Source organism: Lepidochelys olivacea (assembly GCF_965140295.1).
Source record: "Lepidochelys olivacea isolate rLepOli2 genome assembly, chromosome: 2".
NCBI lineage: Eukaryota > Metazoa > Chordata > Testudines > Cheloniidae > Lepidochelys > Lepidochelys olivacea.
The window spans coordinates 200,756,576-200,774,589 of record NC_140412.1 but is presented as its reverse complement, the minus strand read 5'-3'; the positions used below and the strand labels follow the sequence as shown (position 1 = coordinate 200,774,589).

At 43.1% G+C, this 18,014-nt stretch overlaps 1 protein-coding gene across 3 annotated transcripts in view; it reads left to right on the top strand.

Moving 5' to 3' along the window:
• Positions 1-18,014, top strand: part of UBE2E1 (ubiquitin conjugating enzyme E2 E1) — a 62,202-nt gene that overhangs the window by 2,956 nt on the left and 41,232 nt on the right. For all 3 annotated transcript variants that reach the window (XM_084619300.1, XM_084619301.1, XM_084619299.1), the window contains exon 3: positions 1,998-2,048. In XM_084619300.1, the coding sequence (XP_084475426.1) occupies positions 1,998-2,048 (51 nt within the window). The remainder of the gene's footprint in view (positions 1-1,997; positions 2,049-18,014) is intronic.

Sequence of the window (18,014 nt, the reverse complement as noted above, 5' to 3'; positions counted from 1 at the left end):
TACCTGGGGAATTACTATTCCAGAACAGCTCTCCAGGTGGACACTCTTTTCTAAAATACAAGGGACTTTATTGTGAAATAATTACTCTTCTTAAATTATACCAGAATAACTTCTCTGGAATAGCTATGCCAGTCAATATCCCCCATGTAGAGAAGCCCTTAGAGCCAACTCACTTCCAAAACGTTACTGCTGCCGTACTTGAGCCATTCTCCATGTCACCTGAATCTCAGCACCATCCCGCTCCAAAAAAGCTCACCTAGCTGAGCATGAAGCTTCCAAGCAAGCTTTCATTACTCTGTCAATAAGAACAATAATCCGTTTGGTTGGTCATTTAAAGCTTTGCAATGCACCAGCAAAAAGCTCGCGATCTGTACGTGTCAAAAAGGGCTGGTTTTTTTTGATTGCTCAGCCAATGCTGTGCTGTTGTGCTCAAGAGGTCCTTTGGATTTTGTAGCTTTCAGGCAACTTGTTGACTTCAGAACTTGTCTGAGCAAATGGTTCCTTGGCAAAGTCACATACACAGCAGCTAGTGGTGGTTGGATGAGAGGCCATAGCTAGTTTTAAAGTATCTGTAAAGGCCTGTTGATTGTAAATTGGTTGGTATGAATAGGCTTTGGTTCTTATTATGTGAGACAAATGGAAGACAGGCAAAGGAGGCTGGCTGAGTGTGGAGGAGGGGAAGTAAAGGAGGCTGTCTGCATGTGCAGTGGGGGGAGATTTGGAGGGGAGGCTTGAGTTGCAGTAGTGGGGTTCTGGAGAATGGGGATGGTAGCTGGTGGTGGTGGGAAGGAAAGTGTGGAGCTGTGGATCCCGGAGAAGTAGAGACAGGGAGGATCTTGGGGAGGGGCTTTGTGGACATAAGGGAGGGGACTGGGGGGCGGGGCTTTGGGTGGCAGGGGAGATTTGGAGGCTGTGTTTTGAGAGCAGATAGGATCTTGGAGATGTGTGACTATTCTCCTCTCTTTGTGTTTAATCAGAAATGGATCAGGGAGCGCATGGAGTTGGTCTCTGTTGATAGTTACCCACCCTTCCCAGTCAGAACTTCTCCAGCCAGTTCCCCAGGATGCTAAGTGGGGAAGGGGATTGTGGCAGTGGCTGTTTAGCCCATCTCAGTGAGACAAAGATTCATAATTTACCACAGGCTGTAGTCCTCTCCTCACAACGAACACTCACATTTGCAAGGAGGATCTGTCTCATTGTCAGTATGTTGGAGGGGGATGGGGCCTTGTCCCCCTGTGTGTGGGGGGGTGGATCAGTGGACCAGGCTGTGGAGCTGATATGGGGAGAGGGAATGTCTGTCTATTTTTCTCTCTGTGTTTCTGTCATAGGGTGTCTACCCCACTGTGTGTGTCTGGAGTGGTCTTGTCTATACAGGCTGCGGTGTGTAGGATGTGTGTGACTATAGGCTGTAGTGAAAGGCTCTGGCAGTGGGGAAAGGCTCCAGCAGCAGGGCCAGCTGCAGTGAAAGGCTTCAGTGTAGGGAGCTGCTGGAGCATTTCCCTGCTGCCTCCCCTTGCCTGAGCCTTTCACTGCGGCGTATAGTTACACATACCCTACATACTGCCTCCTGTGTAGACTAGACCACTGCAGGCACACACAGTGGGACAGATCCCTATGATTCCCCACTGCTGGAATTTTGCACTGTGGGGAGGCAGCAGGACACCACACTGTTGAAAATAGCAGTGTAGATGCAGGAGGCACTGCTTGGTCATGTAGAGAGCTGTGTAGGGTACATACCCTAGATTTCTGGCATCTCTCTACTATACTCACCTAAGCAGTGTCTCGCCATCTACACTATTTTTACCTGTGCTAGTTGGACATGCAGTGTACATACTCTACATGCCGCTGCAGGTGTAGACCTACCCTGTGTGTTCCTGGAAGAGTGAGACACATACAGTGTCACAGTCAGCGTGACTGATACCTGTACTGCATGTGTGTATTGACTGTGAGCCCACCTAGTGACTTACCTTTATTCTTTCTTGTTTTTATTGCCTTAGGATTCAGAAGGAATTGGCTGACATCACCTTAGATCCACCTCCCAATTGCAGGTTTGTTTTGATCCTTCCTTCCCAGGGGGAGGAGAGAAAGTATGCTTTTTATTGTTTGTAAATATCCTTATAAGTTCTAGATGCAGCAGAGGAATGATCACTTAGATGACATAAAATACTCTCATGAATGCTTGGATGACCTAAAAATAAATCCCCTGCAGGAGAAAGCTCAGGAGACATTATGTGTTTTGACATGAATTTTCTGTTTGTTTTGTTTTGTTCGTAATTGCATTAGAGTTTGTCACATTATCTGTGTGTGTGTTTCTGACAGTGGTCAATATGGAAGAGTGTGAAAATGTGCCCCTTTTCGGTTTTTCCTGGTTTACAAGTCTAATGCTTGACTGCATTAATTTTTATTTATATAAGAGTCCTGCCAAACAAGCAGAAAATTGTCAAATCTGTGTGGGCTCTTTCCAGCTCTGACAGTTCTATCCTAAGCAATAACACGCAGTGGAGAAGGGGGGGCTGTTAGTTCATCAGTGAGTATACGCACTGAAGAAGCGCGTATGTTATCTGATGAAATCACACCCTGGGATATGCTCTTGTCCTTTATAGAATGGTTACTTAAACTATGTTTTAGAGATTTAAACATTATGTTTAGTATCTACAAAGCTTTGTGTTCATCACCTAGTTGCCCTGACCCTTGGTGATTCCCCTTGGCATTTGAGAATGAGATGGTTATTGGCAATGTCTTTGGTTGGTCCTGTTAATTAAACGGGAAGGCTGCTTTCAACTTAGTCTCTCCCATTTGGCCTGCTGGAGTCTTGTTTCCAAAGACATTCTTGAGTTCTTTATCTGACTCTGCTCCTTGTGCCTTTCTGCTGCTGCTGAGCTAGGTCTGAAGCCTTTGATGTCAGGGGTAGCAGCAATTAAGAGAAAATGCAACTTAAAATATATTTTAAAATCAGTCAAGTATTTAGAATGGACATTTTGCCCCCACCTTTATATTGCTGGTGCTCTGAAGCTTCTTGCTACCCTTAGCTGGTGCACAGGGAGACAATAGCACTGGAGTTCAGCAAAGGGGCCATTAACATCTCTTTCAAAACCACTGTCAAGCATCCTAATAACTGGCAGTGGGATGGGAAAAGAGCATATGAGTACATGGGAGGTATGGGCTGAAAGGAGGCCTCCACATTGAAATGGATCAGCCAAAGACGCCAACTCCCCACCCTTGTTGCCAAAGGATCAACAACAATATCAGTAGGTGGTACACAGAGGGGGAAAAAAAGAAAAACAGGTGATTAGGAAGTAGTAAATTGTTAAAGATTTTCTTAATGAATAAACTTAATTTATTAAGTGTTTGATAAGGTGACTTTTTAAAATTCACCTAGATAGTGCAATAGTACAGTGGTTTGATTGGCGAGGAAGGTTTTTGATATACTACTAAAGCGTGTGGTGTTTGGAAGAGAACTACACGTGGGTTTTGAGCTCTCTTCAGCTACTGGTATATTGTTTTAATGGTATTAATGTGCCCGGAAGCTGTTTTCATGGGTGCCTAAAATGCTTCTATATAACTAAATTAGGTTTCAGCCTTCATCCGAACCATCTTAGAAATAATATCAAAACCCTAAACTGTTCCTATATAAAGAAATTGGAGTCATTCATGGGTGTGGGTTAGCTTCCAGACTACTTTGTTAAAATGTAACATGGCTGCGGAGGTGGTTTCTTATTTAAATAGTGCAGTCCACTGGGGATAGTAATATCAAGACACAATACAAAAAAGGTTGGATTTGTAACGTGTTAGCCTTTATGAATGGTTTTAATGGTGGAAAGCAGTTAATAGTACAAGCCATACATTAGTATAAAGTCGTATTATAGTTTTAGGTATCCTGGATCTGACCTTCAAATGAATTAGCATGGAGATTGGTAGTTTTATCTAACAAATAATGTTGTAAAATTAGAATACGTTAAGCTAACCTATAATGTGTTAAGTAGTAAAGCACGAACAGTGGTTTTCGTATGAAACCAGGTGTTTTCGCATTGCCATTCAAGCTGTAGTATTTAATATCTGTATTTTCTAATGAGAGTAAGTACAGTGTCTGTTTTTATACTTGTGGTTAGTTTGGTTCAAAATGCTAAATGCCTTACACTTCCTGACATGTTTCGGGCTTGAGGCTGTATACAGCAGATTTGCTAAGTGTGGACAGATGCTGCTTGCCACAACAGTGAGAAGAGTTCCAGCTATCAAAGTTATGTGGAGTATTTACTTCCTGTGGAAGGGGAAACTGTCAAATGGAGGGTGGGGGGAAGTTATGGTACTGAGACTTTCTGGTTGCTGTGTAATGGTTAAGGTTGCAGGACTTTGCTCTGGGGAAGCCTGCATTAGTTTACACTGAATATTAGCGCTGTGAGAGAAGTATTAAACTTGGTTTTAGAACATAGTTTTAAGTCTCCTGCCTCAGTAACTTTAAAAAAAGGCTTGTTTACCCTATGTCCTCTCTGCTCAGCTCAAGCATCTCATCTGACTACCTCCTTTGTGTTCTCTCTCCTGTGCCTTGGTACTGTCTTTTGTGTATTACCCTCCTGCTGGAATCGGGGCTTCTTTTTTCCTCCATCCTCTCCTCCTTTAAAGCTCTTCTCAAAATCCGTTTATTGGAGGAGTCTTTCTGGGTAACATTTTGAAAAGCACCAAATTCCTGTTGACTTTCAGTGGGGCTTAGGCTTCTAAGTGACTGTCACTTTAAAAAATGGGACTTAGGATCCTTAGGCTTTTTTGAAAATTTTACTCATAGTCTCATTTATATAGAAAAAATGCTGCGTAACTCTGAAGATTCACTACTTTCTCAACCAGCCACTTAATCACACCTTTGTTGTCATCTTCTGAACTGTTCCCTAACATCTCTGTGTTTGTCAGCTCCTTGTTGTTGTCGTCCATGTCTTATTCTGGGGTCTTACTGCAAGGTGCTCAGCACCTTCAACTCCCATTGAAGTCCATGGTAGTTGAAGACATTTATCACGTCCAGAAGGAACCCAGAACACTGAAAGACCCCCCTACCAGGCAGAGACTCAATCATTATTTATTTTGTAAATATGCCTATCCATGATGCTATGAAAGTGGTTGTTCATTTACTAAATTTAAATTTTCAAGCAAAATAGCTGAAGAGCAAATCAGGATTTTAATTATTGCAGGGGTGCAAATATATGTTCAGACTTGAATTTAAAAAAAACAGACCTTGAAGATGCTGATGACTTTCTAACTGTAGTACACTGAATAGAATTCAGATATTTTTCTGATAGGTGTTTAAGATATTAGTGTTCTCTTACATGGCCTAGTGTAGCTACAGCATATGACTAATTTTAAGTGAGTTCTATATCTCTCATTCTTAGCATCCTAACATTTTATGTGAAATGATTGAAACAGGATGCTGGAAAGCTTTAATTTTCTTTTCTCCATTTATGGGATGATTTGGCTTCTGACACTGGTGATGAGAGGTGTAAAATCAATATTTTCATTGCAGCTGTTTAGTGATAAAACAACCAGACTGAAGGGATTGTTGGTTAATGTGAAATTGAGGTTAACATCATAGGCTTTGAATATTACACATTTGGATCCCAGTCATAATGAAATTTCAGTTCTCTCTTTAAATATTAGCTTGTATAAGGAGGTGAAAGTCATAATCTGGGCTGGTTGTTTTTTTGTGTCATTGGTGTGTTGAGTGTCTTATAGGGCTTTGTTTACATTACACATTTAGATGTCGTGGAAGTCTGGTTCCATGATTCTCTCAAGTCATGGTTCTAGTTTTCTTTATAAACAGGGCTTAACTGTATTTAATCACATTAATCAATATCTAAAGCCTTGGATACATCCATGTGACTGGATTTCTAAGGCTGTATCAGGGACATGATTAAAACATTAACTGCCATTTACACTGTCTATCTCAGGTACTTATTTGGCCTCTATTGCCATAATAGCTGAGTACCTCAAAATCTTTAATGTAGTTCTCCCTGTACGGTGTTTTCCCCGTTTTACAGGTGGGGAACTGAGGCCCACACTGATTTCAATGGAAGTTAAGAGCCAAAATAGCTTTGTGGATCTGGGCCCGAAAGATTAAGGCCCAGGTTTTTAAAGTTATTTAGGTCCTGTTCCGTTAAGCATTGCAATACCTAACTGACCTTAGTGCTTCTAAGTGCCTGTCACTGTTGAAAATGAGACATAGGCTCCCAAGTCCCAGTGACTTTCAGTGAGAATTAATCTTCTAAGTCAGTTAGGTGTGGCAACGCTGAACAGAGCAGTGCCTAAATAATTTAAAAAACCAGGACGTAAGTATCTTGCCCAAGGTCACACAGGAAGTATGTGCCAAAGGAGAGAATTGAAGCCGCGTCTCCTGAATCCCTGATATGACAGATATTGCAATTTCCTGCAATATCCTTGAAAGACTTCGCTGTATTAAGTTTATATATTATTGTGGGCCAAGATTGTATGTAACCTTTCTTGGCAGAGACCTGCATGTCACTCCATCTTGACCAGGGATTTTAAGGTTGCACAGCTCCCTGATTTACACTGCTATCCTCAGCAAGCCAGAGCTTTTCTGACCCCAAACCACCGCCCACATGTCATGCTGCACCCTCCTGGTGCAGATCCATCTGACCCCCTTATCCCCCGCACGAGAGTGGAAGGTGGTAGTTAATGGGGAGACATTTATTGGATGGGGAGATACTGCGACAGTTAAAACTGTAGTTAAGCCTCATGTTGTGAAACCCCATCAGATGCTCCCAAGGTGTGAAATGTGGGTTAAAGTTCCTGGTGTAAAAGTCTTCACTCTACCTACAGCACAGAATTCTATACAGACTAGGAAGGGTCAGGGATGCTGGTTGTAGTTGTGTTGTCAGATATCCCATATTATTTGCTTTTGAGGAATGATGTTATGGCTGTAAAAGCATAAGGGGTGAATCAGACCCCCGAGTTAGCTACAGACCTGCAAGGGTTAACCAGAATGCAAATAGAGTAGCTGTCTGAGGTGTATCCCTCCTGTCCACTCCCCCCCTCCCCCCCCAATCCAGGTGGAATCAAGTTACCTTCCCAGTATGTGCAGACAAATACCTGAGGAGAAGGAAAGTGAGACAGTTTCCTACTGCAGGGGAATGACAAGATAACTTGAAGTTAAAATCTCTGAGTCCTGAAGCCCAGGCCAGGGAAATAAGCTCTCTGCCTACCCTTACCAGGGAACCAGGCACAGTACAGAGTACTGGCAACATCTCCAGCCAAAAGTAAAGACACTGAGGCAGCTGCAGGGCACTGCCAAATCTATGACACCTACCCAAGGATGGGAAATGCCCTCTGAAAGTGTATGACAGCTGCTTGGGAGATGACAAAGGTAACTGTGGCTAGAAAGAAGGGGGAACTTCCCCCCACGGTCTCTGACTGCCTGATGGCCTGTGAAAATGTAAAGGACCTTGAGCCTGGTGGGGGGAGAACTGCTGTGCACTTTGACTCAGTATGTGGGGATCAGGGGACCACCCCAGTGGGATGGGGGATCAATACACTTTCCTCTTCCCCCCCTCGGGCCCTGATGTCTGAGGAGATGAGCAGAGAAAGGAATTTGGCTGCGGGGGAGATTTGAAGAATCTGTTAAAAGCGGTGCAGAGAGCTGCATCACAGGGAGGAAGCCCTACCTTATTGCTCCCTTCTGTCCGAAGAGTTACTTTCTGGAATACTCCGGGGAGCGTGGGAATCTCAGCCCACCATGGGGCAGCTAACTGCCTGAGGGACAAAGGGACACCACATACCCTCCCTAGAATCCAAGGGGAGGTGGTAGTGGGAGGACCAGGTCTCAGTTTCACACCCAAATGTTTTGGGGGAGTAAGTATATGCAAGAACTCCACCCTCAGAGGCTCTAATGGGAGAAATTATACAGGGTGGAGGTCAAATGACTGTGTGGATTTTTGAAGGAAATATGCTCGCTTGCTAGTGGAATGTTTATTATATGTATAGGTGAAATACGAAATTAACCACCATCCAGGGAATAAACCTCTGCATTCTCCTAGGAGGATGATCAAGCACCCAAGTTGCATCCCACTTCTTCTGGGGGTAGATGTGACAGATATGACCGTTTCCTGCAATATTCTTGAGACACCTTATTGTATTAATTTTCTGTATTATTGTGGGTTGGAAGAGATGTGACAGATGAAAGACCTGGGAGTTCAAAAAAACATTGAAAATGTGCCAGACAAGCATGGATTTTTGGGACAATAAGTGTTCAGTGGATTTCCTGGGGTATACCTAGAGAGAAGTTAATGTAAATTCTCCAACTCCCCATTTTGCAAAAACCCAGCCTTTTGAAGCTATACCATAAGGAGAGAGTAATTGTCTGCTAATTACCTGTTACTGAAGGTCAAGATCTAAGGCCCAAGCTGAGTAAAGAAACAGCTGATCTGCCCAGCCATTGTTCTGGATCTAAGATGGATGAACTTGTAACCACAGGGAAACCCTAGTTGTGGGTTTTGAAGGACTAAAACATACCAGAGCCCTAGGCTGGAGTTGGGGATGATCTTTGGAAAGCAGAGAATGTGAGTTGGTTCTTTTATTGTTTTTAATAATGCTGTACTTCTTTTACATTCAGGAAAAACTGTGCTTGCTTAGGAGGAGTTGTGTTATAACTTATAACTGTGGTAATATACTGGTCATAGCCTTTGGAGAGAGAGGAAAAACTCAGGAATTGGCCTGTTTAGGCAGTCTGGCTTACTGGGGATATTAGAATGTAAGGCAGGAAGCTGTGCAGCCTTAAAACCCCAGTCAGGAGGAAGAGGCACATGTGGGTCTCAGGTAGGGTTGCCAACTTTCTAATCGCACAAAACTGAACATCCTTGCTCCATCCCTTCTGAGGCTTCGCCCCTTCTCTGAGGCCCCACCCCCGCTCACTCCATCCCTCCTCCCTCTGTCGTTCGCTCTCCCCCACCCTCACTCACTCGCTCGTTTTCACTGGGCTGGGGTAAGGAGTTGAGTTGAGGACTCCGGCTGGGGGTGTGGGCTCTGGGGTGGGGCCAGACATGAGTTCAGGGTGCGGGAGGGGGTGCACACTTTGGGGTGGGGCTGGGGATGAGGGGTTTGTGGTGTAGGAGGGGGCTGGAGGGTAGAGCTGAGGGGTTTAGAGTCTGGGAGGAGGCTCTGGGCTGAGGCTGAGGTTCGGAGTGTGGGAGAGGTGTGGGCTCTGGGCTGGGGGTGCGGGTTCCGGGGTGGGGGGTTTCAAGGTGCGGGAGGGGGCTCCTGCCTGGGGTAGGGGGTTGGGGTTTGTGGGGAGGTGCAGGCTCCAGTGGGGAGTTTGAATGTGGGAGGGGGCTCAGGGCTGGGGTAGGAGGTTGGGGTGTGGGAGGAGGTGCAAGGTGAAGGCTCTGGGAAGGAGTTTGGGTGCGTGAGGGAGCTCAGGGCTCGGGCAGGGAGTTGGGGTGCAGGGAGCAGGCTCCAGGCAGCGCTTACCTTGGGGGGGGCTCCCCAGAAGCAGCGACATGTCCCTCGGCTCCTAGGCATAGGTGTAGCCAGGCTGTTCCGCATAGTGCGTGTTGCCTCTGCCCACAGATTCTGCCCCCCACAGTTCCCATTGGCTCCAGCTCCCAGCCAATGGGAGCTGCGGAGCTGGCGCCTGGGGCGGGGGCAATGCACGGAGCCCCCCGGCCTTGTTCTTCCACCTAGGAGCTGGAGGGACATGTCACCATTTCCAGGAGCCGCGTGGAGCCAGGTAGGGAACCTGCGAGCTCCACCAACTGGACTTTTAACGGCCCAGTCAGCAGTGCTGACCTGAGCCGCCAGGGTCCCTTTTCAACCGGGTGTTCTGGTTGAAAACTGGACACCTGGCAACCCTAGTTGGCCTAGAGAGGTGACAGCAGCCTAAAGTGGATGTCGTTGGCAGACCACAGAGGGGGAAATACAGATGCAGTTTCCCTGAACTGTGACACCAGGTTAGCATTCCAGCCACAGTACAGTCGCTTCAAGGTGGAGCTGTATACATCTGCAATGTTGTAGAAAGGTTCTTGAGCATAGTGGGACATGAAATTACCCGATTTAAATATTACCTCGTCCATCTTGTCTCTCTAATGTCCTGGGACCAACACAGTTACAACTACACAGCATAAATGATCATGTTTAAATATGTATGCAGTCTTTCTAGTCTGTGCCGAGGGACCAAAATGGTTATAACTAGGATAAAAAAAACAACATCTTTACTATAACTAAAACAAACTTTGGTCCTGTCCATACAGGCAGGATCAGCCATTGTTTAGGCCATGTCTACCCTATGAGCACTACAGTGCTGCAGCTATGCTGCTGTAGTGTAGACGCTTCCTACAGCATCTGAAAGGGTTTTTCCACCTCCATAAATCTACATCCCTGGTTGGCAGTAGCTAGGTCAATGGAAACGTTCTTCTTTCATTCACCTAGTCAGGTTTCCAATGTGGGTTATTTTGGTTTAACCTGAGCACCAGAGCTATGTCAACCTACCTTTTAAATGTAGACCAGGTCTTAAATATGATGATTTTTCACATCTCTCCTTAAAAGTCTTTAATGTCTCCAAACAGTAACCTTTCACAGTGGAAAAAGCTGTCCTGAACCAATGTTTTAAAATTTAAGTTAGCATTGTTCCTTGGCTCTTCCAGTGTACTTTTGTGTCCAATCTTTGTAACTTCCTAGGACAAGGACGAGATCTCTCTTAGTGTCTTATGCAAATAAATGGTCAGTATTTAAATAAGAATTATGTCTCAAGTTGTAGGGCACTTATAGCTTGTAGGAACAAAGGTGAAGAATAGCCACTGTTTTAAAAATTCTACAGTAAGGGATTATGACTTCTGGACTAACATGAAATCTGCAGAAAATGAGTGGCTCTAAAGAGCCATTTTGAACTCTTTAATTTTAATTAATTAATGGACTTTATTTGCATACTCAAAGTGTAGCTCCTCTTTTGACTAAAGTTGTTTTTATATTGCTGGAGATACTGTACGAATGTACTTTCTAAACAGCTGAAACTTGGGTAAATGCTTTAGAGATCTTGCTTTTAAGTTGAGTGTATTATTCAAGAACAGACTGTAGTTGTTAAAGCACAATATAGGGGTTTTCTCTTTCTGTGTGTGTACACTTGAAAGAGAGCTTCCTGAATGCAACCACCATCTCATGTACCTTTTCTCTTATTGCATTTTTTTAATGATCTGTACAGAAGTTGAGATCATTATAATTTTAAAAGCTGCAGGTTCTGTTATGCATTTGTGGCTTTTGAGGGGGAGGAGGTGACTAAAATGCAGGTCATTTTCATTTAAAATACCCAGGTTGCAAAAGTGATTTTTGGTACATTTTTTATTCATTTATTCATTTATTCATTCCTCTAAAATGTAAATATTTTCTCTGTTAAATTTCCAAGTGTGGAGATGGGGAAAGACCTTCATAATTAGTGCTATGTGACCTTAGAAAATTATCTTTTGTCATATAAACTATCAGTGGTTTCCCCCTCTGTTTGGCATATAATCTATAGAAAAATTACTCTTCCTTTTAGAAACTATTAACTAATTTAGTGATCCTGAACAGCTGTGTGTGGTCTGTCTTGCAAACCTTGAAAAGAATGCAATTTATATACTTGGTAAATTGCAACTTTATGTAGCTATTCCTGCAGGCTAAGTCATCTGCTTGATGTATTCAGACAAAAGCTGCATAGGAGCAACCACTTTACTGTAGATTGATTAGTTAATATTACAGGAATCCACATTTCTGAGGTCAGGGAACTATTTTAATCAGCTCCCTTAAAAATCAGAAGCATTTTAGTGGCAGGATCCTTGAGAATCTGTGGCAGTAGCTAGGCTGATCCTGTGGTAGAATTTGTTTGGCATATCCTTGTTCAGCAATTCCAAAATGAACTATGCTCTGTGCTCTTGTATGCCAAATATCAGAATGCTGAATCTTGAGAGCAGCTGTGAAAGTGTATCAAGGCTTCAGACAGGGGTCGAAATCCCTATCGCCCTCCACACATTCACATACAACACTTAACTTTATTATTTAACTTCCATCTTTGTTGTCCTTGGCGAACACCAGGCAATTACGTTCACTGTGCTACTTACATGTTTTACCCAACAGGAATGCTAATACTTTGTCTAGGGTTAAGGAATCTGTGATCTTTAATTTTGTGTAATTTCATTTGTCCTAGTATGTTGTGTTTCAATTTTGTACTTTGAACTATTTTATTTTTTTAAGGAGGCAAAAGATACATTTCACCCATAGGTGCATGGTGCTTTATAGAAATAAAAGAAAACCTTGTCATTGCCCCAGAGTGTTTACGATCTAAATGCTCTATCCTGTAAAGTCTGCATACAGATAGTAGTTTGTCATTGCTCCCCTCTTCAGGTGGCACTGGGTGCTTCAGGGTTTGATAATTATTTCTTGCCTCTCAGGATCTGAATCCAGGCCAGGTTGGTGGTGACTGAAAGTCATTTCCATCAACTGCTTTATGGCTTATGTGAAATGAATTGGTCTCAGTCAAGTTTATAGTAGTCAAATATCTACGTCACAAAACTTCCTACAGTGTTGGCACCCTTGTGAGAGGGAGATGCTGTGAGAATGGAGATGGAACTAATCTTTACCAGTCAGAGTGGCCCCTCCAGTTCAAGTACAAGCCCCCTTGGTGAGGTTGTGTATAGGAAGCTTGTACCACTCCTGCCTTTGCTGTACCTTTCCTGTGATTTCATTCTGCTTTCATGCCAACACTGCACCTTTTGAAAGCATTGAACTTATTAAAGAAAGAGGATGTGTGTGTAAAAAGTTGGGGAAACTGACTTCCTCATATCTTATAGATTTATATGAAATAAAGTTAAGGGCTACATTGTTCTGCTGTGATGCCATGTGAGTTAAACACAATGAAATTAATGGGACATATGAGTAATTGCAGTAGAATCACACTTCTCTGCATGCTTTATAATTTGAACAAATACTTATTTCTCAACAAAGATTTAACAGGTTTGCTTTCATTCCTGACTTTTTTCAGAGTAACAGCCGTGTTAGTCTGTATTTGCAAAAAGAAAAGGAGGACTTGTGGCACCTTAGAGACTAACCAATTTATTTGAGCATAAGCTTTCGTGAGCTACAGCTCACTTCATCGGATGCATCAAGCTTATGCTCAAATAAATTGGTTAGTCTCTAAGGTGCCACAAGTACTCCTTTTCTTATTCCTGACTTTATTACAGAACATTTATTACTACATTGTGAAGTACTATTAAAAAAAAATGGCAACTGTCAAAATAAAAACCTAGTATATTTTGGAATTCAGTATTTTGTTGTTCGCTTACTTGCCAGTTTGCAAATGTCAGTAGTCTGCAATGGGTCTGCCAGACGTTAGTGCAAATTATAAAGGTTCTACAATGTGTGTAATAAATGTATACTGTGCATGAAATATTAATTGACGTTAGCAGCAGAACATCCCACAAATATGTATGCTTGAGTGCAGTGCACACAATGACAAATAAGCACTGTTATATTCTTTATGGAAGTGTGCTTGGATGGGGATAGTGGCATACAGAATCATGGTCTGTAGCCTAAGTTCCCTCTAAGTTGTGTGGCCGCGCAGATGCCTATTAAGCCCCGCTCAGGGCTGCGGCAGGGAGAGGCACCCCTCCCCGCCAGCCCCAGGGCAGACCTGCCGCTGCCAGGGGAGAGGCGCCCCTCCCTGCCGGCCCCAGGGCGGACCTGCTGCCACCGGGGGAGAGGCACCCCAACCCAGCCCCGAGCCGCTGTGATGAGAGAGGACTGGAGGGGAGTGCTCTCTCCCTGCTGCAGCCCTGGGACAGCCTGCATCCCCAAACGCCTCATCCCTGGTCCCACCCCAGAGTCCGTACCCGAACCTCTGCCCTGAGCCCCCTCCTGCACCCTGAACCCCTCATTCCTAGCCCCACCCCAGAGCCTTCACCCCTAGCCAAAGCCCTCATCCCCCCCAACTCCTGCCCCAGCCCTGAGCCCTCTCCCACACTTCAAACCCCTCGACCCCCACCACATGAATTTTGTTATGTGCACCAATATGAAGGTGATGTGTCTCACATCACCGCCGTATTGGTGCACATAACAAAATTCATTCCGCACATAGACATACAAAATTCGAGGGAACACTGCCTGTAGCAGATACATTTGCCTGATAGCGCTCGGGTTTTTCCCTTTGATTTTGCAACTAAAAGTCTAGACCAGGAAAGATTGACTCTAGGTCTTAAAAAGTGGGCCCAGGCCAACTTTTGGCAATCCCTTTGTTTAAGAGAAAATCTAAGTAATTGAATTAAAAACTGTATAAGATTAATGTTGCCAAATTCTGGTTTTAAATTTCCTCTGGTCCTGTATTTTTCAGGGAGCAGCATTTTGGAGCCCAAAATATGGGTCATGATTCCCCAGTGTCTTGAATCTTTTTATAGTCATTTACACAGGTGTGCAGTAAGTGTAAAGCACTGCCATTCTGATTTGGTAGTGTTTTCACTTGTGTACCCAAGGTGCAAGGCAGTGGAGAACCAGACCATGATGCACTTTAACAGCTGCTCTCAAGAGTCATCATTCTGATATTTGGCATATGATTTCTGTCTCTGGAGTTGTTGGCCTCATTGGAAAATCTTGAATTGGTTTTGACATTTTTAGAAGCAACAGTAGATGTACGCTGCTGTGATAGAGATAGTACCTATGGCAATTGGGCTGCTAATATTTATTACTATTTCTGCCATAGGTGTCTGAACAAAACATTTTACCAATGAAACTAATTCCCTTATCTGTAAAAAGGAAAAGAAGGTTTAAAATAATGGTCTCTAGACTTCTGGAGTGAATCATACACTGGTTGAAAGGGAGATCAAATATTAAAAATTAATCCTGAAGCCAAAAAGTGGTTTTTCATGATCGATACGTCAATGAAAAGGTTGTGTGTGTTTGGGGGTGGGGAGTCCTTGTGGTATGGACATAAAGAGAACTTTGTCAGACTTTTAGGAGGCATAGGAAATGCTTCAGCAAAGTAATATTCATCATACCAAAAAGAAACGGTCAGGTTAACCATACAAATTGGCTATTTCAGTGGAAGTGTTAAGATGCTAATGTGGGGGGTATATGCTTGTGAGAGAGAAATATTCAGGTGGATGCTCTTAGAAAGTTTTAATACGTTACTTGGTATTCTGACCAAGTATAGAATCTGGCTGCTCTGAGAAATGGCCTATAAACTGTAGAGAAATCGCAGTATCTTTTAATTAAAGCAGTGCTTAATTGTTGCAGATGGCCTTGAAAGATTGCTAAAATGCATGCAGTTGTAATAACATACAGTTTAAAAGCAAATATATCAATATTGTAGTGTATCATGAAGGCCTATTTCATCAGAAGTTTCTGATCTATCAGACTAACAGTTTAATATTATACTTGCCCATTAATTATTTCTTGTGGGTCCTAGTAATCTTTTTAAGGCAAATACGTTAGGTAAAGAATCAAAGCATTTACAGTTGTTGTCGGCTTTGACTTCAGTTTGTAAATGTGTTCTTCAGCAATAAGAATTATCTAGTGTTTTTTGTAGGATAATTTTAATTTTGAGAACATATTTGTATTTTAGATTGCTTTGTTGACAGCAGCAATGATATTCATGTCATTTAATTTGGGATAGTAAAACCAAGCCTCAGAATTATTTTAATCAGTAAACAAACAGACAAACATAGTTGGTTTAGGTTGTAAATAATCAAATAAAAATGTCCTTGAGTAAATAAAAACCTGATCCTGGCCCCAACACTCCATTGCATTAAATGTTTTGCACTCTTGCTCCTGGTGCTAATCAGACTTAAACACAAAGGGCTTGTCTTCACTACTGCCGACATCGCGCAGTGTAGACACTGCTTTAAGTTGATATAGGTTATGTCGCTCGGGGGTGGGGGTTTCACACCCCTGAGCGATATAACTTGCATCGACTTAAGCAGTAGTGTAGACAAGCCCTGAAGATCCAGACATTTGATGTACTTGGGTAAGAGGATCCTCAGGTAATACAGAACTGTCTTAATGGCTACTGGAACTTCCCATGAGGGTTATTGATAGCGAGATAGCTTGTGCCCAGTGATTGGCCGAGTATTCACCAACTCCAGGGCTCAGACCTCCCTTTAGGCACACTGAACACTGTTCAGGTGTGTGCCAGGAATAGGCCTCTTGCAACTTTTTATTTTGTATAGCAGCTTTCATACCAATTGTATCCACGCATACTTGAGAGAAAACGAAACAGAGAACTAATGAGTGAGTGAGTGAGTTATAGGCCAGGGAGACAAGATAGGTCTTCTGTTGAGATTTGAAATGAAATTCAGTCACAGGGATGGAGAGATACAGTAAAGCCGTTCAGGATGGCGGGAGCCTCTGGGGAGAAGGTAGTAAAGTAGTACCAGTGGCAAGATTGTACGAAGGGATGTGGGTGGATGGTAGGGAGTAAGAGAGATGATGTCTGTAAGGAAGACTTAAGACAATTATGGATTGGTTCCTGAAATGAATGGTGGCAATGAGGGTCTGGGGTGAAAAATAGACTTTTCTTCCCTTCCTGCCCCATCGTGTTAGTTTTACTTTGTTGTTGGCCATAGCAAGAAGCAGAAGGAATAAGGTATTCTCCTATATGGGATAGAAATGGGGGTTGTAGGAGAGGCCAAAAACAGAAAGGGAGGGAGACCAAGAAACAAACCCAGACGGAGAGGGACACACTCAGATTGAGACCAGGGCAGAGAAAAGCAAGCAAACAAGACTGGGATGGAAAAAAAGGAGTGGCTCAGAATTTAGTAGATACCATCTAACCTAGGCCAGTACCAAAGATGGGAAGCTGCAGGCTTATGTGTTGGAAGCCCTGGAAGAGGTTACTAGAGCTTTCCCACCAAACGAACAAAGTATCTGATCTCCTGTTTCCCTGCTCTTTGTCCTCCTGATTTCAATCCTTTCACCATATTCCTCCTTTGTCTGCTTTTTCACTTAGCTTTGTGCCTTCAGCCATGCAGCCCACCCACCTCCCTGCACTGTGCCTGGGTGTAACAATTTCCTTGCCCTCATGTGCCAAGCATCCCTATGCTATTCCTCCCTAAACTCCACCTTTTAAAGCAATCCCTGCTCACTTCTCATCACTCGCCCTCTTATCCTCACTTTCCTGAAGAGTTAATCTGTGATTTGTGCATATGTGCCTTGCCTTATTTAGACTATAAAGTCTTCAGAGCAGGGACTTGCCTTTTTATCTGTTTGTAAAGGGCTTTGTAAATTTATAGCCTGATATAAATGTTCTGTAATAACAAATGGGTTTAGTCCTTGGACGAGTAGGTCTCACATTTTTAAAGGCTTGCTTACTCTTGTGGCAGTTTTTTATGTGATCAAAGTAAATAAGTGAGTTGCCTTTATTCAGTAACTATTGTAGAATATTGAATATGTGATTTGGTTATTTTCCAGTTTTATGCACATCAAGGTTATCGCAGCTGTTACGCTGTAGTAGTATCAGAAAGTAACAGGCTGATGTGTGTTGATATAATTACTTTTATTCTGGGTTGTACCCAGGGAAATAAATAAAGGTATCCAATAGCTAATCTTTTTTTTGGGGGGGGGGGGGCTATCTTTGTGCTCCTACTTTACCCTCTGCCGTGCTCCTACTTTACCCTCTGCCTTGCTAACTGGAAGAAGTGAAACTATTTGTTAGGAAAATGTTAGTTAAAATGCATAACTATGATATGTGTTAAGGCATTACAATTTAACATACTTAGTATTCATTGTGTATATATAATTTTGAATGAGACTATGACTGCTCTGTTATTATACTCGAGTTTTGTAATGTGTGAGGTATTCCTTGCTTGTAGACATTTTTCTACAAAGATAAAAAATATTCTAGCTCCTACTTAGTGTGGGTTGTGATACATAGGCATTTTTACATAACTTTTCTTAATAGGTTCCAAACTGTAACTATATGTAAGGGGACTGTAGCCCCCTTACTAACATTCAGTGGGGGTGTTTTGGTTGGCTGGCTCCCAGTACTAAAAGGGGAAGGGTCTATGGGA